We start from the raw sequence: 23,629 nt of genomic DNA, 5'->3' as shown, positions 1-23,629 counted from the left end.
TTTTTTAAAATGCACATGCTAATTTATATGTATAGGTGGGAATTTAGACATTGCCAAAATTGGAATAGAAATGCAATCCATTTCACTATAGTGAAGGCAGCTATAATTGGGTTGACTGCATGCCTAGTCAAGTCTGTGGGTCCAGATACTGTTGAGGGGCAGCTTCTAAGGCCCCCGGCTCTCCATTTTAATGGTTATCTTTAAACCACTACTTAAAAGGCACAAGAACATGTCAGGCCAGAAAGCCAGCCCCAACAAAGGCCTGAGCTGTTTGGAAGAAGTGTGGGGTGTGATCAGCTGCATGGATTAAAGAGAAGACCATTTTTACAGAAAGCCACCTGAGGCGGAAGAACATTGTAGCCGATTGCTTTATTGATACTGTATTACGAATGAAAAGTACAATAGGTGCATAATCCGGGCAGTTTGACTCTTGCATATTGAGTGCACACAAGTGAAATATTTCAAGATACATCAACACCCATACCCCCCCTTCCCCACTCCCTCCCCGCCATATAAAACTTGAGCAGACAATAATACATATGACAAAAAAACAAGAACAATTTTCTTTTTTTAAAAAAACAACAAATACAATTCTTCCCTTCATTTAGTGCAGAGGCAGCTAGGTCCATCACCAAAAGTCTGAGCCTTTGCAAACAGGCAGGATGAAATGGATGAAGCTCTTTATGGGCCAGTAAGACTGTGGAACCAGTTGGGGGAACCAGACTCCCTCCCTCAAGCGTTGTGGCTTTGCACCAGAGGTTGGAAGAAAACAGACCAGTATGTGTTTCAGCAATGGTTGTGTGTCCATTTTTAACCCTCCCCCCCCAAAAAAAACCACCCCAGAACAAAACACTAGTTTGTAAACGACAAATGCCCCAAGAATCAGTTGTGTTACACCGATAAAGGTATTTTTACATCTAACTCCTAGCGGGTTGTGCTCAGACAGGCTTCTACTATGAAAAAATTAGCCATCCTTGATTTGGTTGCTCTTCAGCAGGGGTCCATTTCCACGATTACGCTTGTAGTGGAAGAGCAACCTCACAAAATCAGTTACACTTTTGCTCACTGCAACAGAAGGCTTGAAGACATCAATACCCATCAACCACTCATTCAAACATTACATGCCTTAGTACAGATTCTGTAGGTCTCTTGGGTCAGCAGGTTGTTGAACAGTGTTGTAAGTTTAGTAGTTCCCAAGGCACCTGGGTGATTCGAACAACCAATTGAGTGTTCCGTAGGGTGTACTCAACTATCCCAGTACGTGAACACATTTCCTTTGGTTGCATTGCCACTATTTTTGTATAAAGCAGGCAGACCAAGGCCTATGTATGTTTACTCGGAAGGAACCAAAGTATGCACACATAGGAGTGAAGCATTAAAGAGAGTGCATGCAAGCCTGGAAAAAGAAAGCCCAACAGCCAAGATGCTATATAAGTTTTGATCATGTTCAGGGAAAGTCTTGTCCATATAATATGCAGCTCTACTTCCTGTGCACAGTTTAGGCTTGGATCCAATTCAAAGAAATCAATGTGGGAACTCACTCAAAAAATATGCCTCTCTAGAGTATACCAAGATTCTAAACTTCCTGGGATTTATTATCCTGGAATTTGGGCCTAACATGTTGACTGATTGGGCCCCGAATTTACATTTGCTTTGCTTTTTGAAAAGTTTTGGCAAGGTATGATAAAAACGCTTAACTTTACCAGGTACTAAGGTAAATGATTACACAAGGTGGAGGGGGAAGAAATCAACTGTGAGGGGGGCAGTGAACCAGCCTGCAAGACGCAAGTGTTCCAAAGCCAATTTATAAACATACACTTTCCTTCACGAAACATTTACATGTGCCCCTTCACTCAGTGTTGTCTGTTGAGACTCCTCGCCCCCTAATACAAGCACTTGAGCATGTATTAATTTTGTGGACAGTCCACTGACTTGGACTAATATGCCGTAAGCTCAAAGCATGCAGGTACTTAACTGCTTTGCAGTATCTGGGCTTGCTTTGTTAAGAACTCAGCCCAGACTATATATAAAATTCCCTTTGCTCTTTCCTCTCTCTCAAAAAAAAAGATCATCCCTGTTCCCTCTACCAAAGCATATATAGAAAGCTATAAAGGCAGCTTGATCATCTTTGAGCGACTATTTTACTTGTCACCTTAAAAAAACAAAAATCAAAGGGGGACTTTTGGTAAAGAGCTTCTATGAAAGCTTCTGTGTTGGAAACTTTAAAAAAAAAAAAAAAACCTCTTTTGTTTTCCCCACTTCACCCCACCCAACCCCAAAACATTTTCATCTGAGCTGTGTATTTCCCCGCTCCTTTGTAAATGATTAAGGAGCATATTTTTGTGGTGTGCAGGGCCATGGAAAACAAAAAAATTCCCCAAATGTTTCATGGCTCAAGATTGCAACAATTTAAAAACTGATAACATTTTTTTTAAAAAAAAAAACCTTACCCTTTCTTCAAAAAAAATTCAAGTAATCTTTATGTTCTTTAAATGTAGATATATAGATATAAGGCAAAGCAGGTACAGCACTGATAAGATGTTCCCCTTTTTCTATGCAATTTATATATGTGGCATTGCTTTTATGGTTCTAGATAAGCCAAGTGATTGACTATAGAACATTTGATTATTATTTTTTTATACCACCTTCTTCATACCTCTCCAATTAAGCCTTGAGTTTTGAGCAGATAATTGGGTTTTAAAAGTTCCAGTCCTTGATGCATCAACTCTCTCCTGTCCCTCAGGTCCTATGAGGCAGTGAAGAACAACCTTTCCTTCAAATTTGTTAAGTTACCTCCTTTTCCTCTGGAGTCTTTGTACTAACCCCCTCCCCCCAAAACTTCTCCCTCACTCTAGCAGGGAAAGGGGAAACTTGGTGCTTTAAGTGGTTGTTATTGCTGTCATTATGGGATGGCGCAAGAGAGCCTTCAGAAGAATTGCACCTTCCCCTTTTGACAGGGAAGAAGGAAGCAGAAGCAGAAGCAAGATAAGGAGATGGTCAATTGTTTTGAGCCATTTCTCCTAATAAGGCTCGATTGGGCAACAACAAATCTACGTTCTTGCCAAACCTGATAGATGCGAAGAGTCGCTTTCCAGAAAAATGGCATTGCATCAGAGAGAAGATGGCAGAGGTGACCAGAAAATTGATTTAAAACACCTTGGTAGGAGGATGGTGACTCTCAGGCTGCAAAAGCCAAAAATGAGTACTCTATGTACAATGATTGCTTCCATGGAACAGAATCAGGTAACTCACAAAGCACATGCATATGCCTTTGCACTTGGCATGCTCTGGGTATCAGGGAATGAGTGAAGGACTTAAGAAAAAAATATTTTGATCTAAAATGCATATAGATGTATTATTGTGTTTCTGCATGTGCATGCATTTTGTGTATATGAGTGAAAGGCAATTAGCTCATATGGTCATGACCAAGCTATATTTCAGAAGAGAAAAAAAAAAGAACACACTTATCACACTTTCCTAAAACGAAAAGCTAAAAAATTTCAAGTTCAGTATTCGAGATCTTGTCCTTCCCACCCCACCCTCTTCTAATTTTCTGGGTTCGTTTTCCCCTTTTCCAACTTACATTAGCACCATAACAACATTTAAACATTACAATCCCTCTTCAGTTACTACATACACACATACACACACACACACACAAAAATGGTCCCATTAAAAATAGTGCTTTTTCTGCCAAAAAAAGTTATATATAATATATATCTTATATAATTCAACTAAATCTGTGGCAAATGTGCAATGCAGACGCCTCCTCCATTAAAGTGAACTTAACGTTCACACACTCTCACTTCATCGGTGATTTTTAAAGGTGCAAGTACATTTGGAATTGTGTAATTTAAAAAAAGGTAGTGGGCCTCATCATTTCTTCTCTGGCTTTTAAAACATGGAAAAAAATGAAGAAGAAGTCTCAAACACATACTGTAGACTTGTGATTTCCAAAGGAAAAAAACTAGTGGGGTGAAAATGAGGCCAAAATTTTAAACCTTCAGATATTCCACTCCAACCCCCCACCCCAACTTCACTTTTATTGTCAATACAGACATAAACTGGGCTTCTTTCAATATCATTGTTTTCTCTTTCTCTGTCTTCATTGGTTGGTAAATTGACAGGCAGTGGCCCAATATTAAATAGTTCAAGTGCCTTAACTGTCCCTTTTAAGTAAAGGCTGAGAATACTGGGTAGGAAAGGAACAAGAACCAGCAAACAAAAAATACTTAAAAGACAATGCCACAGAAATGTTGTTGCTGCCACCGCCAACGATGTAATCCTGTTTCTCTTTCTATGTCAGTTGTTTGGTGTTAATGGTGCCCCTTGTGGTTACTCCTTGGTGTGAAAGGGCATTTGCCCTCACCCCTCCACCTTGGTTTGGGAGAGAGAAAAGGGTGAGGCCAGGCCTAGGAAATAAAAAATAAAGAGTCCATTTTGGAAATTGTTCATCACAGTTCACTTCTGGCTGCCCAATGTTTCTGAGGTGGTGGTTTGCACAACAAGAGGCTTCTGGGTAGGCAGGACAATCAAGGGGCGATGGATCTTTGACTCCTCAGACTCTTGCAGTCCTTCAGTTTGCCATCGATACCGGCGGGCCCGGTGGATGTTGGGAATCCCTCTCTGAAGGCGCTGTGAACTTTTCTTCTGCCATATGTCGTATTTTGAGTACCTGGCATGAGAGGGCTTTTGAAAGGGATCCTTAAAGGAAAGCAAGAGGGGGAGAAATGGAAGTGGAACATCAGTATGCTGCAACAATGAAACAGAGATATCCACAGTTTGAATTCACCATAAAATGTCACCCCACTCAATAGCAGCTACAGTCGTACCTTGGTTCTCAAACAGAATGCGTTCCGCGGGTCCCTCCAACTCCCGGAACTGTTTAAAAACCAAGGCACAGCTTCCGATTGGATGCAGGAGCGTCCTGCAGCCAAATGGAAGCCACACCAGATGCTCAGCTTCCGAAAATCGTTCGAAAACCGAACACTCACTTCCGGTTTTTGATCGTTTGGGAGCTGAAACGTACAAGTTCCACGTTGTTCAGCAACCAAGGTATGACTGTACTATTTGATTGGTACCCACTGGGCCAAAAAGACCTGGCAACCTTTGGAAGAGAGCGTGAGTGGCTGACACACTGGCACCCTGAACAGGAGAACTCCACATTCGGAAGGCTGCTCAGTAGCATTTCTCCCATAACCTATCAACAAGTGCTCACTGACAGTAAAAATCCTGTGCATATTTAGAAAAAAGGCCCTGCTATCTTTATGGTGTATATAAAGTAGGAACAATGATACACACATTTGCTTGATATTGCTTTTCTTTCCCACCCCCAGCAATTTCTCGATCTGCTTGTGTGTAAGACATTATCTGCACGTCATGTAGAGATAAAACTGTTTTGCTGTAACTGCAAAAGCAGCAGATGCTAAAGATACGGGTTCCTGGTTGTCCAATGCTAAAATGCCTCCTGTTACTCAGATAGCATCTCCACTTACCTTGTTCAGTGCTGGTAAGGCTACAAGAGAAGATGACGAGAGATCACGCTCCGATTTGACAGATTTTGCGCAGTAAGTTTCCAAAAGGTTAAGATCGCAGCTCCGGAAACAGCACTCCTCTACTATGCCACGGTTGAGCCTTCCTCTGTTTCTGCCCACAGGCCTACCTGTAATAGCAGAAATGCCACCTTAAAGTTAGAAAACAAATTAAGAGCATTTATTTATTTGCACATGGCACATTTTTAAAAAGCAACCCTAACCTTGAAAAGACAGCAGCAAATCCACCACTACATCCAAAGATCTGGCAGTTCATGCCAGCCAAGGCAGAAGGTGTAAATGGTTGGTGTTTGTTTTTGTTACACCAAGTTCAAGCTGGCATGGCTATGGGGCTTAGGGAGCAGGATCTGCAAGATCTGCAGGGCTTTGGACACAGCAATTCAACAGCCACTGGTGTTCTTCCTCCAGTCATCCCGTTCTGGCACTTTCTACTGAGAACCCCCAGTAGTAGCTTCGCATCAAGCTGGGCAAAGCTGTGGACTCTGCCACAAAGTCAGCCCCCTCCATTGGTAGCACTCCTCTCCACTGACAGAGGCTGGCAGAGAGGTAGCTATACACACACCATCCTGCCCCTTCTCCCCAGTCATCAGCATGGGGTGCGTGTTGTGCCCTTGGTTAGTTAACACAGAAAGGGAGGGAAAGGGGACCAGGGTGCTAATCTTTTGTTGTTGTTGTTCTTTAAGACTGGCCTCACCCAAGTAGTTCACAAAAATATTTATTTATGAACCACTTTGTAGCCTAAGGCCATCAGGGCCAGAGCAGTGTACAAAATAATGTTACAGACAATCCCACATTTTATAGCAAAGTATTGGCATGCCATAAAAGTGTGGGAAGCTGAAACTTCAACTCTGCAATGGCTGCTCATCAAGAACTCACTGAACCTCTTTTTGCTGCCTGCCAGAGATAAAGATGACGACGACAACAACAACAATAGCAACAACAGTAGCCAAATATCAGAGTGGCCAGACTCCTGAAGCTTTAACAGTTGCACAGAAGAGTGAAATTTCTTCTTCTACCCAACTATTAACTGTAGGAGCCTCAGGGCTAGCCCAAGGCATTTTTGCCCCTGAGGTGAAGCACAAAATGCCCCCTCCCTACTAAGAAAGAAGGGGTGAGTAAAGATCTACATCAGGATCTCCTGCCCCTGTGGATTCTGCCGTCTGAGGCAGTGGCGTCACCTTGCCTCATGGGTGAGATAGTCCTGAGGAAAAAAACCCTTTCCGTGCTTGTCTCTGTGTACACATTCCCTTTAACTCTGCAGCCAGTGCGCTCACTCTGCTGGTTTGTGAAGCTGTGTACATATGACACCAGCCACCAGCCACATCTGTCCTGTAATTTCTTGAGAAATACTGCATTTTGATGTGTTTTCCTCCAAACCAGCTTCAATTGGATTTGAAAACAGAAGCCAATGGAAGACATTCGTGCCCATTCTCTGCTCATTCATGTGGACAGAGAGCAGGTGATTTGGAAACACATTCCACCATACTGATGTGTAGACGATGTGCCAATGTGATTTGAAACACAGCAAGGGAAAATGACCTTGCTGGAATTTTGGCTGCTAATGGATACGCAACTTTCAGCATTCCAGGAAACAAGATCCTTTCATTTTAATGTACAGTACGTTGCATCAACATGCTAGAGTTAAGTGTCTCTTTGCTGTCCTGACTCATGCTCAATTCTGTGTCCACTGTTCTGCAGCTCAAAATATAATGTGCATCATGGCATTTCATGAGAAATTCCAGTATGCTTTCTATTACGGGTGTTTGTTTCTGTCTTCCTGGCCTGAAATGAATTAACTTTTCTATATCTGTCATCTGCTATTTTCTCTTTCATGGTTACTGCCAAATATTTCCTAGGATAGGCCACATTATCCAATTATCCTGTTAAATAATTGGACAGGGATTTGACTGTCCAAAATTCAGTATATCCTTCCATTCAATGCAAGACTCCCACCCCCACCCCAATAAAAGGTGGGGGGGAAGCGAGCAAGGATATTCTATATCAAAACTATTTCTGCACACCGTGAATGAAAGCAATGCACTTCTAGTGGGGAAAAAACAAATAGCGCTGGTTAGTTTGAGCATTCATTCCAGAATGCAGTCATGTATACACACTGTCAGGCGGTGAGTTTCCCAACAGCTTAGTCTGTGATGCAAGGGTCACATGCAGACAACTGAGATTTTGCTGCTAACTAGAGAAGATGAAACAAAGCAAGTCTATAACACGAGCACACAGTAATAAAAGTACTTGGGCAATCATATATACAACTCTCAGATGTCCAAAGCACACTTGCACCAGTCCATCCATCCTCACAGCTGCCCTGTAAGGTAGGCCAGCATTGTCACCTCCACATTGCTGACTGCTTGAGGCTGAGAGAACTCCTCCTTTAAAGCTGCCTTGCTGCCAAAATGAGATCTGACCCTCGGCAGTTTCTGCTCCACAGCTTAGGCACTAACCCACCCTGCCAGCTCGCATCAGAGAGTAGATGGCTGTCTTCCTTTAAATTATCCCTTCTCCTTTCAGTTGACTCACCTTCATTATGAAGGCTGCTTTTCTTACTGGAGAGGTGTTACTGGGGCCCCATACAGAGGGAGGTCCCCCAGCCAGAGATCACTCAGGCTCAAGGTGGCTGATTTTCAGCAGTAAGCTATATTTGGGGCCCTTTGGTCCATTCACTGTCATGCAATCTTTTGAGCTTCCTCTCAGGAAAAGACCCAGGAGGTCACATTCAACAGCACATACAGCCTTTGCATCCTGCACCCACACAGCAGCAGGCGACAGACACGGACACAGTGGCTAGACACTAATTTGCTGAAGAATCAGAGTCCCCCTTGCCTTCTTGGGGTTTTCGTTTGCCCCCACTCCCCCCCCAAACAGGAATTGCAACTAGCCTATGTTGTGTTTGCGATGTTGTTTGGGATTGTATTGCAAATGCACATGTGCGTACCAAGGAAGAAGTGTCTTGTGTATGTGCCTGCATATAGGGACTTATGTGCCACACTTCCGAGTAATTGTAAGATCCAGCAAAACCTGTGCCCGCTTTCCTCGCACGCCCCCTAACCACCACTTCTGGCTGATCAATCAAGCACCAAGTCAAGCGGAAGAAGACTTTGGGTGTAAACAATCCTCTCTTCCCCTGTCAAAGGAATGTGGGCACCAACAAGTGGTCCTTTGTCAGATGGCTGGGCAGCAGCAGCCATTGTTCCAAACCCCTCCCCCAAAATAGCTTCTCTCCCCCCTCCCTATTTTTCCTAGTATTATTCTGCAGGATGGGGGGCGAGAGAGAGAGAGAGAGAGAGAGAGAGAGAGAGAGAGAGAGAGAGAGAATGTGCTTTGTCAGCATAAGTGGCTGGAAAGAGCTAAATTCTTATCAGCTGTTGGAAGGAAGAAACAGGAGCTGTTGTTTACAGAAATCAGATGCCTCTTCTGTCCTAGTCCATGAAGGAAGATTCAGGTCTCTCTTACCAATTTCTGAGAGGGATTTAATTTTTTGGGTGGGAGTGGAGAGGAATCCCCTCAGAGCTAAAATGTTTATTCCAAGTACCAGCCACTGTTCCACACGCCACTCTAGGCTACTTATCTGGGAAAGGTGGGATATAATCAAACATACATACATACATATATACATACATACAAGAACTCCTTAAATGCTGATCAGTGTTCTGGATTTTGTGTCTATGGTTGATGTTGGTATATGGAAGCAACAAGAGCTGTTCCGTCTGCAGCATCTCCCTTCATACATTTTTGCAGCAGTTTAAGTGACTAGTTTTGCAAACATTGTGCAAAACAAATACTAATTAGGCTTCTTGTGGAGTATCTGCTTCCTAGCCCTACCCAGAGAGTATTTTTAGCTCTCTAGCCCCTCTCTCCAGCGCCGCCACCAGCATCCCCACCCCCACTAAGAAAGAAATGGTACTTAAAACATCTGAGAGCCAAACTCTCTTAGGACTCAGTGCAAGCCTGACTTCAATAGGACTATGATGAATTGCCTCAGCTGGGCTCCTGACCTTTGGGGCCTTCGGACATAGTGGTAGATTAAAGAGCCTAAAAAGCAACTTCCCTTCTAAAAATGTTTTCAGAGGAGACTTCAGACCACCTACTACAACATGGGAAGTAGGGGAAGGACATCTTTTGATGCCAGACAGGACAATGAGCTGCGCAGCATTCTTACTATACAGACTCTGGTAGATACTATGCTTCCTGTCTAGGTTATGGCAGCAAACACAGGCAGGTCTTTCTGTGCTGAAGTGCTTCAAGTTACCCTCTGTTCTCCTACCGCAGCAGAACATTTGGACCTCACTGACGAGCACTCTGTAATTTTCTGTATCCTTGACCACCTCCCCCCACCTTGCCAAAAAAGCTTGTCATTTCTATGATGATAACTCTAGAACGAATTATACCCAGTTATTAAGTCAGGGATCCATGTCCTGGAACCCAGATTCAGTTCCAATAGTTCCGTCTTGGGAACATATGAAGCAACTGGAGAATGCTTCTGGTTGTGTGCTGAGCATGCGTCCCTCACTGATTTGCAACCAGAAAGCAACATCACATCTAGGCTTAAAAGGCAAGGTGTCCCAATCAAAGTGGGTGGGCTTGTAGGCAAGCTTTGAGCTCAGTCATTGATCTTTTAAAATGTCAACCACTAGCTCCAATCCATGCACTTCTAAAATGCAATGCAATGCGCACACGCGCACACACATATATAATGAAGCCATGTGGGCTAAGAGTGGCCAGTGCGTGAAAAGGGCTCTATGCACAGACTGATGTACCGATATACCATGGGGGGGGGCACCCTCATTGTTTCCAATATCATTTTCATCATTCCCAGTGCACCATGAATACAAGAATGCCACAAAAGCATAGAGGTGCAGAAGAATGCAATGCAACCGGATTCCCACATAGCAACACATTTTTTTAATCCTCTGTGTGACTAAGAAACAAAATGCTTTACAGTGGCCAGTTTCTCATCAATCACAAATGATCTCACGTGGTGGTTGCAAGGGTGAATGACATAAGCAGCTCAACACATTGGTGCTCTGAGAGACAAACCAACCTATACTGAAGGAACACTTGCACAGACCCCATCATCTTGTGTGCTGGAGGGACTTGTCCTTGGGCAAGAAAACTCCTTGCTCGCCAAAGACTTCTCATTGGGAAATTAGGTGATGGTTTCAAAAGTATTGTTTCAGGGATGGTATTGATATTATTGGATTGTATGTGGCTACCCATCAATGTAAGTTTCTGGTGGTAGTGGGCACTCTTTGCAGGGTAAAGAGTTCAACTTTGGCCGAATTCAAGGCAAAACTCTTCTGAAACCAGGTAAGCTGTGCTTTTGCTCAAATACAGCTCTGACTCAAAATGGTACAGGGATCTAATCTCAGATAACCCCCAGTCCCATTTTAGGTTAAGCAGTTTAGCTGCAGCATCCATGGGATTAGACTTCAAGTCTCACAGAACTTCTGCCTCTCCAGTCAACAGCAAAGCAATAAAGCTCAATTAAGCAGGGCATCACCACCGACAGCACTGCCAGGGGTAAACAATGGGCGGGGGTGGAATTGCTTCTCGTTTCTTATTTATTTTATTGGATTTATATACCACCTTCCTGAAAAGACATCTAAGGGCATTTACAACTTTAAAACACTAAAAAATATATGATGTAAAATGTAGAGTGACTCCAGAGACAGATTTAAGGGAGCTCAACCGGTTCAGTTGCACTGGGCACAGAGCCTCAAGGGTGCCACCATTATGATGCCGAATGGAAGGTGAGAAGTGCAGGGTGTGTGAATTTGAGACCCCAAAGTCCACCAGTGGTGACTCTCAGTTCCACCAGGAGCCCATTGTCTGTGTGCTCCCTGGCTTGATCTCCCTCGCTTCTGCCTTCCCTCAGGACACATAGGTCTTCAGCAAACAAGGGAAGGAAGGACCTTTTACAGAGCCATGAGCTGTAAGAGGAAAATGAGTGCAGGAGAGCTGGAGAACTAATAGCACAGTCCTGCACATGTCTATTCAAAAGTAAGTCCCACCAACTTTAATGAGGCTTAGTCCCAGGTCAGTGGGCAAAGGATTTCAACTTTTACGTTTTATTCACACACACACACACACACACACACACACACCAGTTATAAGGGAAAGACTTGTAGCTTACATATGATGAATACAGGTTCGTTCGTGTCACATTGCCCAGTAATAGGAAGATAGCACTGGCCTACCTTATAGGGCTTCTTTTGAAATGGTATTTCATGTATATGTTTTCAAAACTTGAAATACACCACATAAAAATAACATCAACAAAGGCCGTGCATAAAGAATATACTTACTGAAGTAAAAACCTCGGTCTCCACAGACAAACTGCAGTGTGTCCACCAGCTCTCCCCCACAGAGGGTTTCAGGAGCACCATATGCAGAAACAGAATCCACTGTGTAGGCCAGGAAGGTGAGGGCAAGCAGCAGTATCCTCCTGGAGGTGCACATCTTCTGCACCTAAGAGACACATGTTCAAAGACATTAAGAATGGCTACAGAACGGTTCCTTCTATATTATCCAAACAGCTGTGAAATGTTGAAAACGGAATACAGTAGCAAAATAAGTGTGTGTGTGTGTGTGTGTGTGTGTGTGTGTGTGTGTGTTTGGTCTTTTTTTATTCTGAAAACCAAAGCAATCCCAACAAAGCATAGGTAATTAATATTGTATAATCTATATTAGTATTAACTCTGCAATCCATACTAAATCATTTGCCTGAGGCTTTTCCCACCATACCTTTCCCAAAATTGAGTTCTTCAAGTGCAAAGGAAGAAATGACACCTTGCCTTGCTTTGAGAGTTAATTAATTTTGAGCTCAGGTCCTGAGCATCAAATTGCCACAAGTGACTTTCCAACGAGATAATGGCCTCCCTGATTGTCAGCTAAAAAGCAACACCTCTATATTGAACAGGGAGGTAGCATAGAGAGAGATCTCTTAGTGGGAAAGGGAATGCCTCCCTCAGCTCTTGCAGTTCTCTCCGGATGGCCTATCAGGAGTCAAATGTAACAGACAAGATTGACAATGGGGATGAAGAGACACACGCCAAGGATAGGGCAATACACAAGCAGCTCACATTACAAATACCATAAACAGGGATGGGGAACCTGCAGTTCTCCAGATGTTGCTAGAATACTGACTCCCATCAGCCCAGCCACCAGGGTGATGGGAGTTGGAGTCCAACATCTGGCCACAGGTTCCACATTCCTGCCATAAAACATACGTTGAAGAAACCAACATAACAAAGCTCACTGCAGCCACTTCAGTTCACCTTGTAAAAACTGAAGCCAGGCGATGAACAGTTGTTTCACTGAAGGACTCAAGGCAGGGTCCCCAAGTCCAGATACAAGGCAGGCCCCATCTCCACTATATATTTAAAGCAGTATCACATCAGTTTAACAGTTATGGCTCCCCCTCCCCCCAAAAAATATCCTGGGGTGTGTAGTTTGTTAAGGGTGCAGCAAGTTGTTAGGAGACCCCGATTTCCCTCATAGAGCTACCATTTCCAGAGTACCCTGGAAAGAGGGAAGCTCTGTGAGGGGAATAGGGGTCTTCCATCAACTCTCAGCACCCTTAACAATCTACAGTCGTACCTTGGTTGCCAAACATCTTGGAACTCATACGTTTCGGCTCCCGAATGATTGAAAACCGGAAGTGAGTGTTCCAGTTTTCAAGCGATTTTCGGAAGCGGAACATCCGGTGTGACTGTTTCAAGTGGCATGATACTGCTTTCAATGTATAGTTCAGATGGGGCCCTGGCTAGGACAGAAGTGCTACCTGCATTTCCAAACAAAAATTAGTGCCATATAATGACTTTAGAGTCTTCTGGAGAGATATACAGATATAAACAATAACAATATATTGCACCATATCAATAAAATACAAGTATATAATAGCACAAAACAACCATATTACAATAATAACTGCACCAATCAAATGTGTTATGAATATCATGATTCACCAAGCATGTGTCAACTGATAAAAGTCTTTAGTGGCATACAAGTAAAGAGGGACATCTCTTTACTTTTGAGCAGGACCTCTAAAGTGTGTAATTATATTTGTGGCATGCTGCAAAAAGCTATTTTGTACAGTTATTAAAAAAAATGAAACAATCTTGCTCTTTTAAAATACAGCAACACCTGGTAAAAACCAATTCAACAACAGCTTGTCCTCAAACAATACTTGGTCATCTATAACAACATGTTGCTCCTCCTGTTCAGTGAAATCAGGGCACCTTCTTTGTCAATCATAAATTTCAAAAGTGGGTATTTTGACCTATCAAATATAGCTCCCCTAATTGCTAGACTGTTGCTCTGAACAACTTTAAACCAGACTTAACACTGCCTTCAGAGACAGCATTGCTGTTCTTTGGAAAGTCTAGCTAACGTATGGTCATCATTCACAACAGCACAAGGCAGACAGGGTGACCTTTCGTAGAGTTGGAATGAATCCCACCAGTGATCTAGTTCAATCTATTCCTGGCTTAGCCCCAAGCTTTCTAATGTGACCCTAGACAGAGTCCAAGGCCGGCTTTCTATCCATTAATCCATACCACCTATCCTGGATTACCAACTTTCTAGTAACTTACAGTCTACTCAGTCCCCAGTGGAGGAGTCCCACAATGCAGATGCAGGGAAATAACTGCTGTACTAGGCAGGAGCAACACAGTGATGGCCCAAAGGTAGTTTGGTATATTATTTCAAAACAGTTTGATTTGGTCTTGAATCAAGTGCTGTTTCATAAGATTCATCTTGGAATTAAAAATCTTAAAATGCTTTCCCCTTTAGACCCAGAATAATGATCTTAATAAATTGGTGTGTGCGTCAACTTGTAGGTCATGAAATCTATTAATGAAAGCAGTGTCTGTCCAAAGTATTTTAGGATCACACAACTAAGCTCTTGAGGGATAAATATATTTGTGATTATTTCGGTACAGTATGTTAACCTTTGCAGCTCCCCTATTTTGCCTCCAATATAGTCTGGAAGCAGCACAATGAAATAATAGTTTAATGTGTGCATGCTACCAACATCTTCTGCCTCTGTTAATGGTTAACACTGCACTGAGTCGAGTCTAAACCAACACCACCTATCAGTTTACAACACATGGTGATTTGATTTTCCTTCATTATTAGAGAGCTGCTGTGATTTGGCATGCAGTGCTGCATGCAAGCATCTGTGGGGCTAAGTGGCCTCTCTAAGTGATTTTTGTAAACAGAGAGAGGCTCAGCTTGCTCAAAGCAATTGGTCCAAATCAATGGTATAGATTTAGCCTGTCCTATATTAATTCTGGAAGGTGCAAGTATCTCAGACTATCCAGGCTTCTAAACAAAGAAATAACCACAACAACCAGTACCAAGGTGTTTGCAATGCACTATTTTAGCGTTTTGCTATATTCGCCCATATTACAGGTATGATTATTGTTATTCCCTCCCCCTTCTAGGGATTCAGTATTTCTTAAAGAAAATAAAGGAGATATTGTTGCAAATAGAGATCTGTGAGCAGGATCTCTTGTGTTGTGATTGTAGCTGGAATAGGGGAAGGATGTTAACTGTGCTGCCAGGGAAGAGAGGGCTTGGGTTTCTGTGCCATTTTCCTGGTTAAGAACAAACCATTGCCCCCAATGTGCATCACAGGGCAAAACATATGGGTACCTGTAAGTGCAGCCATCACCAAGGACAGGATTTAGCTTTTGGAGTACCATGTTGCCTTTCCAACTGTCCATGGGAACATGCCAGAAGTTGAAATCCTGAGTGTGGCGGTGGATGCCACAGGTGGGAAGCCAACAAGTGACTTGGTGAACTGCCCAAACCTCAGAAGCTAAGTAGAGGCAGAAATTCTGCCACACAGTCCCAAACGTCCCAGTGAGCTACAAGTAGTGACCTGTGCTCCCTAGCCCTACCTACGCTGCATCAGATGAAGCAAAAGTCCCGCCAGCCTACCTGGGCTCATCTTGTAGGCCGCATGTGTAGGCCGCAGTCCTGTGTTCCGTTTGCTAAGGAGGCTTAAGGACAGCCAAAAATCCCAGCTCCAAATTAACTTCTGCCTCATGTTGTTAGTTTAACCACCTTGTCATTGACCCTGGTCAAAGTTAGTCGCCCACAAGTGGTTGCTTAATTCTGACAAACTGGCTAAACAAGTGTGTGTGTTATTTGGGGGGTGGGAAGGCATCTCTGCAGACATACATTGTAACCAAGCACACACTGCAGCCTAGTCTATTGGCCAATAGACTATTAGCCAATCCCACAGAGTGCTTCTTTCAAGCCTAACTTGGGAGAAGGAAAGACCCTGTGGGCACCAGAGAAGACCTCTGGGCTCTCCTGCAGGCACCACTCTGGCCATTCTCGCTCTATCCCTCCACGCTATGTGGGCATTGCAACAACAGGAGGTAGGTAATGTGGCTCTTCAAATGGCTTGGCATGTCAGCAATGCAGACACCCCCACTCATAACAATATCTTGGCAAAACTCAGAGATAACGGCGTAGAAAAATGCAAGTGGGGAGATGCAAACCCAAATGAAGAAACTATTTCACCCCCACTTCCTCACTTCTCACCACATATTCTGTCTGCTAGCTTATCTCCACCTTTCTCTTGAAGTGGAAGTCAATGGTACTTTTAAGTGAGCAGCCAGAGAACTCTTCCATGGTTCTAGGTATCCAACTTTCCACTCTGTCCTTTGATCCCGTTATTAAACTATTCTCTCCTGCCCAAGCCACAGCCCAGGAGCTAATGCAGGCACCTTGAGAGGAGGAAGCAACTGTTTTGTCATCAGCAGCAGTAATTTCAGATAATGTTCAGACTGAAATTAGAATGGCTTCCCCTCACCACAGAACTGATCCATTCTCCATTTGAATAGAATTCCCTCTTCCTCACAATAGCTGCTTCCCTTCCTCCCCTTAGGCCAAGAGTGAACAAGCTGCACTTACATTATTCTCTTGCTGTGGTTTCTGTTAGGAGAGCCATTTCTGAAGCATCCTGAAATAAATGCTGCGCAAAGGGGAGTATGGTACTTGTACTGTAACCTAAGCCAGCACCAAAATGGACGCCCTGCATGATCCCATCCTGTGATCTCTCCTCCCACAATTAAACGCTGCGCTTTTCAGATACAACTCAGCAATGTTCACCTTGGGCAGATTTCCTACCCTTCCCCCCCCCTTCCCTTCTTCACCACCAGAGGCCAATGTAATAGGAGACCAGGCTGAGAACAGCAAGGGAGCAAAAAAACACCCTTGTTTACAGGGTGCTGAACTCCCTGCTCTTTCCCATCCCTAGATGAATCTTCTGCAAACAACCTTGCATCTTTGTGTTTACTCCACAGGAGTCCAGAGACAATGGGGCAGCAGAGATAACAAGGGCTTAGTAGCAGGCTTAAGAGCCAGTGTTGCCATGTGGCCTGCTTGCTGCCAAGCTCCCATTCTCCTCCCAGCGACAACATGTGGACACTGTGACTTTCTACAAGTTGCTGGGACTCCATCGTCCATCAGTACCAGCCAGCATGGCCAATGATTAGGGATGCTGGGTGATGTAGTTTGGCAACATCTGACACCAGGTTATTCACCCCTGCCCCTAAGCACTCAGGCCACAGCCCACACTCCACTCCCTTGGAGCAGGTTGGAATCAGGGTAAGCACCTTGGTAAGGGTTCAGCATCAAAGACGAATGGCCACAGCTTGTCAAGTGCCTCAGTTAGATATTTCCAACCTTGTGGATTTGTCTCAAGTGGATACACAGGAAAGCCATCAGGTCTGGGCTGATTAAAAGTGGAAATAAACACAGTTAAGTTCCCTCCTGTGTGCCTGAGGCCACCTTGAAATAGAGGGCTGACTCTAAGGAAGGGCACGGGGAGAGAGCAGCACAGGCCACATGAGAACATTCCTCAGTAGTACCTGGATCTCAGAGCAGGTTAATGGTTCTACATGCCAAGTAATTTCTATACAATTCTCAGTGCAAACCAATACCAGTCCACTCAGAAATAAAGCCCATTAGGTTCCATGGGTCTTATTCCCAACAAAGTGGGTACAGCACCTATATTACTAGCTGTGCATGCCAAAATAACACATCCCTTTGCTTTAACCAAAACAAAGTGGAGCAAAGGGGGCCTGTTTGCCTCATGATTGGTAACACTGTAATACATTCATTTCATTTTAAAATGTAGCAACTGCTCATAAAAGCCGCAACTTTTTTTTTTACACTTATAATTCAGATATATTCAAGAGCTGACTTGCTGAATCTTGCATTTGAAATTGTCCCCCACAATTGAATTCCACCCCGCTGTTAATATTATACTGCCCGTGTATATTAAGGGGCCTACTTAATGTCATGGGCCAGAGAGTGAGTTGTGCCAATTTCCTATAAAGCCATTGGTGGGAGGGTTTAAAAATCACAGGATAAGCTGGTGGGAAGAGGATGCTTCAATTATCAGCTGTTTTGTTCTCCTGGTAGAGGTTCTTCCAGGTTCAGCTGGGAGGAAATGGAAGAAGCTTCTTTTTTGGGGGGAGAGCATAAGTGGGGAAAAGATTCTCTAGCTTCCCATTGTATGCCTACAGGTGTTTCTCCACCTTTTTAGAGTACAGCAATGGCAACCTGCTCCTGTCACATTGGCCTGCTACAGTTACATCTAGTTGCCCCTTAACTCTTGTACTTGTATGATCTTAATTGGTTAGGTGCACACAGGAACTTCAACAAAATGTTGTCGTGCAAGCTGTTCCTGTTTGGATTTCCAGCCCTTCAATTCCAGTTCCCTTATAATTTATCTATTTATTTTAAATTCTGATTTAGCTACATAAGGAATAGCACTTGAATAACTGAATTCCCCATTGTGGGTGGGTGGGGGGGTGTCTGTGTGTGTGTGTGTGTGTGTGTGTGTGTGTGTACACACTGCCAGTACAGGAAAGAACCTTTGCATGTGTTACAATAAAAAAGGCAGCTTTGAAACAGAAGTTCATTAGCATGGTAACAATAAAAATAAAAGGCAAGAGGCACAGAGGTGTTAACTTTTATTATGTATCCCTGGATTTCAGTATGTTGGAGTGTGGTGTGATAAAGCTCCACAGCAAAGCCACATACCCCAAAAGCATAATATCAGAAATTAGAGGTCTAATTTATGTCTGCTGCTTCCACTGGACACTTCTCCTCTAGCTGACACGTAGCTGTTTTCCTTGTCACCAGCATCCCAAGTCATAATAGCCTCCAGGCAAGCTGGCATGGATGTTATGCTGGTTTCAGGTCATAAATGCCAGGTCCTTTCAGGTCACAGATGCCATAAATTATCAATGCAGGCATATGTGTATACCTATCAGAAGAGGCATCCCTCCTCCTTTCTCACACAGAAGGGAAAGCCGCTTCTGAGATGGTGCCTGGAGTGACATTTGTGCAGCCTCTAGGCTTCAAAGTCTAAAACTAAGAAAAGAGCTAGCAACTGTTCAATTCCTATGCAAATTATATAGTTTGAAACCAGGCAGAAGCTCATTTTGGCATTAAGCAGTATATAAACTAATAAATCAACATCAAAATAAAACGAGTAAAGAGGTCATGCTGTTAACTGACCAACATTTCTCCAAGTGACAGCTCTACTAGGAAGGTCTGTGGACTGATTTGCAAGGCTGCTTTAAGTTGGCTTCACCTGAGCTGACTTAAGGGTGGGAGACAGAGGGCCATCTGTCATGGATGCTTTAGTTGAGATTCCTGCATTGCAGGGGGTTGGGCTAGATGACCCTTGGGGTCCCTTCCAACTCTACAATTAGAAGATTTTATGATTCTGTGAACTGTGGCCCTCCACCTGTTGCCCTTGAGCCTCAGCCATCAGGACCAAATGGTCAGAGTTGAGGTCCAGCAACAGCAAGCGGGCCACAAGGCACCTCCCATTCCTGATATAAGTCCTATCTGAAGGGCCTTCAAAATGCCATTTTTAAAAAAGGTGAAAACAGGTCATGCTGGAAGAACACAGATTATTATTTTTGCTTTCAGATGTGGAAAGTGTTGGGGGTTGGCTCTCCCTGCACCAACACAAGCTACATATACGTTTTCATTCAATTATATATAACTCGGTCCTCCCTTGCAACCTCTCTCACACATACACCTGTAGAACCAAAGCAAACTTCAGCCACCTGAGTCTGATGAAAATGAGTTGTATTCATAGAATCTTGGAATTGTAGAGTTGGAAGGGATCCCAAGGGTCATCTAGTCCAACCCCTTGCAATGCAGGAATCTCAGCTAAATGGAAGGATACTCCAAGTAGTTCCACTGAAATTAATGGGCATGTCTGACTTGAGTCCATTTGTAGTCTCATTAAACTGAGGTCACATCCAAAATATGCCTCTGAAATTCTTTGGTTTTCCACCAAAGAATCCCGGAAACTTTAGTTTGTTAAGGGTGCTAAGAACTGTAGCTCTGGGAGGGGTACCCTACAGTTCCCATGATTTTTATGGGTTTTAAATGTATGGCATGGATGTGACCTTAGTTGGACACAACCAGTCTTCAGTGCGTCTTTTCAGGTGGTCCTTTGCTTTAAGACAAGATAGTGGGGAAGGGGACTCAGCTAGCGGAAAGCTCCCCCTTCAGCCTCCTGTGCCACAAAGGAACATCATATTCAGGCACCAAGCCTCAATCTGTGTACATTTACCACTGAAATAAGAGTATTGCTTGAACTTTGGGGGGGGGGGGAGAGATTTAGTACATTAAATAAAAACAGGAACAATCTTTCTAAAGGCATCTGGCAGGAGACAGGAAAAGGGAGATTTAAAAGTCAGTCTTCACCCAGGTGACTGATCAGTTTCAGTTGCTCAGGTTAACAACTTTCTTTATTTCCCCCCCTTTCCTTTTCTGCATTTGCTTCCAAAACCTGAAGTCAATAAGAAAAGGGGGGGGGGATACGTCTCTCCCTTGCAAGCAAAGTCCATGGTGAGCTGGAGTCGACTGGCACGCAATTTGCCCCCAAACAGATTTCAAATTGGCTCTGCTTCCTGGCAATTCGTAGCTAACCCTCCCAAGCCCTGCAAGAAGACAAAATTCCCGCCTGTTGAAAGCTTCTTGTTTCACAGCCTCCTCCTCCTCCTCGCTTCACCCCTTGACGAAGCAGACTCTTGCCGAGAAAACGTCTTGGCACAATAAGACAGCCAGTCTAAAAGCCGCCACAGCACAGAATTTCAAGATAGTAACAGCAAGTTAAAGCACACAAGTCATTCCCCCCCCCCCTCCGTCCCTACTCCCCGCAGGCAATGCCTCTGTTGTACCCATTCCACAGACAGCTTAAGAAAATATTTGCACCATAAAAGATGAGTGCTTTTTGGCTGCCTGAGACGGCACTGTAAACTCCCCTTGATCTCCCTTGAGCTGCTGTAGATCACTCAACAGGTCAGAAAGAACTATTCTAGTAACAGCCTTCTGTGCAAACCACAGGTAAACAGCTTTTCACTTTAAAGAAAGTTGCGAAGAAGATGTCTCTTTCTGCAAGAAGCTACGTTGCATGTTCCCCAATAAAGATCTGGATATTAGCAAAGGGAAGCCCTTTTCCCTCACACACCCCTCAACTCAACTGTCTCCCCTCGAGACAGTATTTTGTGCCATGGCTGGCTAAAATCTCTTGGGGTAAAGAGAAAAAACCCGAAACCTGAACAACTGTTGACAAACACTAGTGGTGCTGAAGTGAGTTGTAAACAGTCGTCTACAGTAGGGCAGAGTGAAGCACCAGCCGCAGGGTTTGAAGCATCGCTCTCTTCTCTCCCTACGACTATCTCAGCTAAAACCACCAATGCAAACCTTCCCCCGCCCACTCCTCCTTCCTCCTTTCCTTCTTTTTAAACACTCAGCATTCTAAGCCACAGATTAGGAACCCTGTCAGCGTACTCCTGGCTGAAAGCGGTTCAGACACATCTGCTGGTACAGTTATGTTGAAAACTACAGTTTCCTCAGGTCACCCAAATCCCTCCAGCTCAGCAGAGTGCTAAAACCTTTCCAAGTTTCTCAAAAACAATTACTTCTGGGGAAAGCAGTTGGAAGAAAAGAAAAGGAAAAGGAGAGGGAATAACAACAAGAATAATCTATACAAAGTAGAAGGCCATGTGCCAGCAGTTAACTCTCGGTCAGTTTTGGGCTTTATTTTCCAGTTTTCTCCCCACACCCCTCCTTCTCAGTGTTTTCATCCCTCAGAGACCTAACATGCTGTAGTGTGTTTTTTTAAGAAGTGAATTTAACTGCCAGGACTAAGGAACTGTGTGTTCTTCATACAAAATGCACAAATCTTCAAACACCCCCTCCCCACTTCTAAGCAGCTTGAGAAAAGCAGGCAATAATTTTGTAATAATAATACCAGTAATAATAATAGCACGACTTAGTGTTCCGTCCAGCAAACAAGTACATGACCTTACATGTCCCTGTGCACAGAATTGCAATCCAGATCTCCAAATCACATGTAGGAGGACTTACGCCTAACTTCATCTCGACACTTCTCCACAGGCAAAATACAAAGGGCACCTTCGGTTCTCCACCCAAAAGGTCCACATACAACCTGAGGACTACCGGCTATTTAATTTCAAAGCACCATAAATGCAGTTAAGACCCTTGGCATACAAAAATGTCCCTAGGTTGCTTTTTTAAAAGTAACAACAGTAATAACAATGGCAAAGGGCAGAAAACGAGGCGCACAGCTTTTGCAAAACAATTTCTGGCCAGCAGCAACACCTCCATTCATAAAAGTGACGAAGGAGTGGAGGGTTGCCTCCCGTCTCCTTTGACAGATCTAACTCTCCGTTGTGTATTGTGCAGCCCGCGCCTTCAAGTGAGATTTACCAGCCCCTTCCCCGTGAAATTGCCTCCCGTTTCATCGCTCTGGGTATTAACAGTCCTGCAGCCCCCAGCCCCTACAGCGCAGGAATGTTCCCGGAGCTGGACGCTTGCAAAAGCTGGAAGAGTGCAAACCTTTGCAAGGAGTCCAAAACAGGGGACTCTGACCCATCCCTCGGGGTCCCTCTAGCGTCACCAGGCCAATATTGCAGAACGGGGGTCTTAGGGGGTTTGTTTTTCCCGACTGCTCCGCTAACCCGAAGTCTGCCCACCGAAAGTTGTGTGTGTTTGTGCGGTATGGTTGGTTTTTTAAAAAAGTATGCATACTCTCGCTCCGTGCAGCCGGTCCCCTTTGCAGCGCGAACTTTCTGCAAAACGCTTGCACAGCCGTTGCGAGAAGGGGAAAACCGCCTCACACACAAAAAAAAAAAGGTGTGCAAGGCGGCGGGGCGGGGCAGAGTGCGCAAAGTTGTGGGTGGCCAAAGGAGCCCAGGACTTGGAAAAGTGCTCGCGTAGCTCTCGGGAGCCGAGCGCAGAAACTTTTGTGCTTCTTCTCCAAGACGGGCTCCCCATCCCCGGCCGGACTCCAGCTATTGGCTTCTCTTTTTCTGCAATCGGTGTGTCCTTCGGTGAACTCGAGAGCCCACGGAGCGACGGGAGAGAGCGAGAGAAAGAGACGGAGCGCGCAAAAATAAAATAAAAAAGAGCATCCCAGGGGAAAAAAACCGCACGAATGTGGCAGCTTTGCTCTCGGGGAGAGCTGCTACTCCGAGATGCTGCTGCTGCTGCTGCTACTGCTCTGCCCTCCGCGCCCTGCACCCTTCCCGCTCGCTGCCCTCCGTCCGCCCGGCTGCTTTGCAAACGGGAGATAAGTCCCGGCTGGTTTGCTTTTCCCCTTACCTTTGAACTGCCACAGCTGCTGCTGCCGCTGCCGCCGCTCTCAACTTCTTGCGTGCAGATTTGGAACAAGGCTGGGTGGCTGTAGCATTCATCCATGTGGTTCCTCTGCTTTCTTGACATCGTGAGGCTGCTTTGCTGGGTTCTCTGGCTGTATTTGGTATAGCAAGTCCCTTTTTTGAAAGAGAAATCTCTGTCTGTCTGCATATATTTAAGAGGTTTCCTTCCCCTCACCGCCACCACCTCTCTCTGTCTCTCTTTCTCTGTCTGCCTGTCTGTCTTTGCTGCCTCTTTGCGTGGGTCTGGTTTCCAGAGGCAGCGCTGGTGGGGCTTCCCAGTAGCAGCTAGAGCCTCAATTAACTGCTCCACAGCTGAGGAGACAGACT

At 44.4% G+C, this 23,629-nt stretch overlaps 1 protein-coding gene across 1 annotated transcript; it reads right to left on the bottom strand.

Moving 5' to 3' along the window:
• Positions 1 to 350: 350 nt before the first annotated feature.
• IGF2 (insulin like growth factor 2) lies at positions 351 to 23,629 on the bottom strand. Its single transcript, XM_080976061.1, has 4 exons — positions 23,247 to 23,629; positions 11,870 to 12,032; positions 5,496 to 5,662; positions 351 to 4,704 (listed from the first exon to the last, which is right to left on the bottom strand). Exons 1-4 carry the CDS (start codon positions 23,448 to 23,450, stop codon positions 4,462 to 4,464), a joined length of 777 nt encoding a protein of 258 aa, XP_080832187.1. The 5' UTR covers positions 23,451 to 23,629; the 3' UTR covers positions 351 to 4,461.

This window comes from Podarcis pityusensis (assembly GCF_964106645.2).
Source record: "Podarcis pityusensis genome assembly, chromosome: 1".
Lineage (NCBI taxonomy): Eukaryota > Metazoa > Chordata > Lepidosauria > Squamata > Lacertidae > Podarcis > Podarcis pityusensis.
This window is presented reverse-complemented; position numbering and strand designations above follow the sequence as displayed.

Bases quoted from the DNA above. Each gene is read 5' to 3' on its own strand.
- IGF2 (XM_080976061.1), bottom strand. From the start codon at position 23,450: ATGCAGACAGACAGAGATTTCTCTTTCAAAAAAGGGACTTGCTATACC. The intron at 12,033-23,246 runs GTAAGGGGAAAA...TGTGTCTCTTAG, and splicing joins GCAGCTGTGGCAGTTCAAAG to GTGCAGAAGATGTGCACCTC. The intron at 4,705-5,495 runs GTAAGTGGAGAT...CTTTCCTTTAAG, and splicing joins CCTTACCAGCACTGAACAAG to GATCCCTTTCAAAAGCCCTC.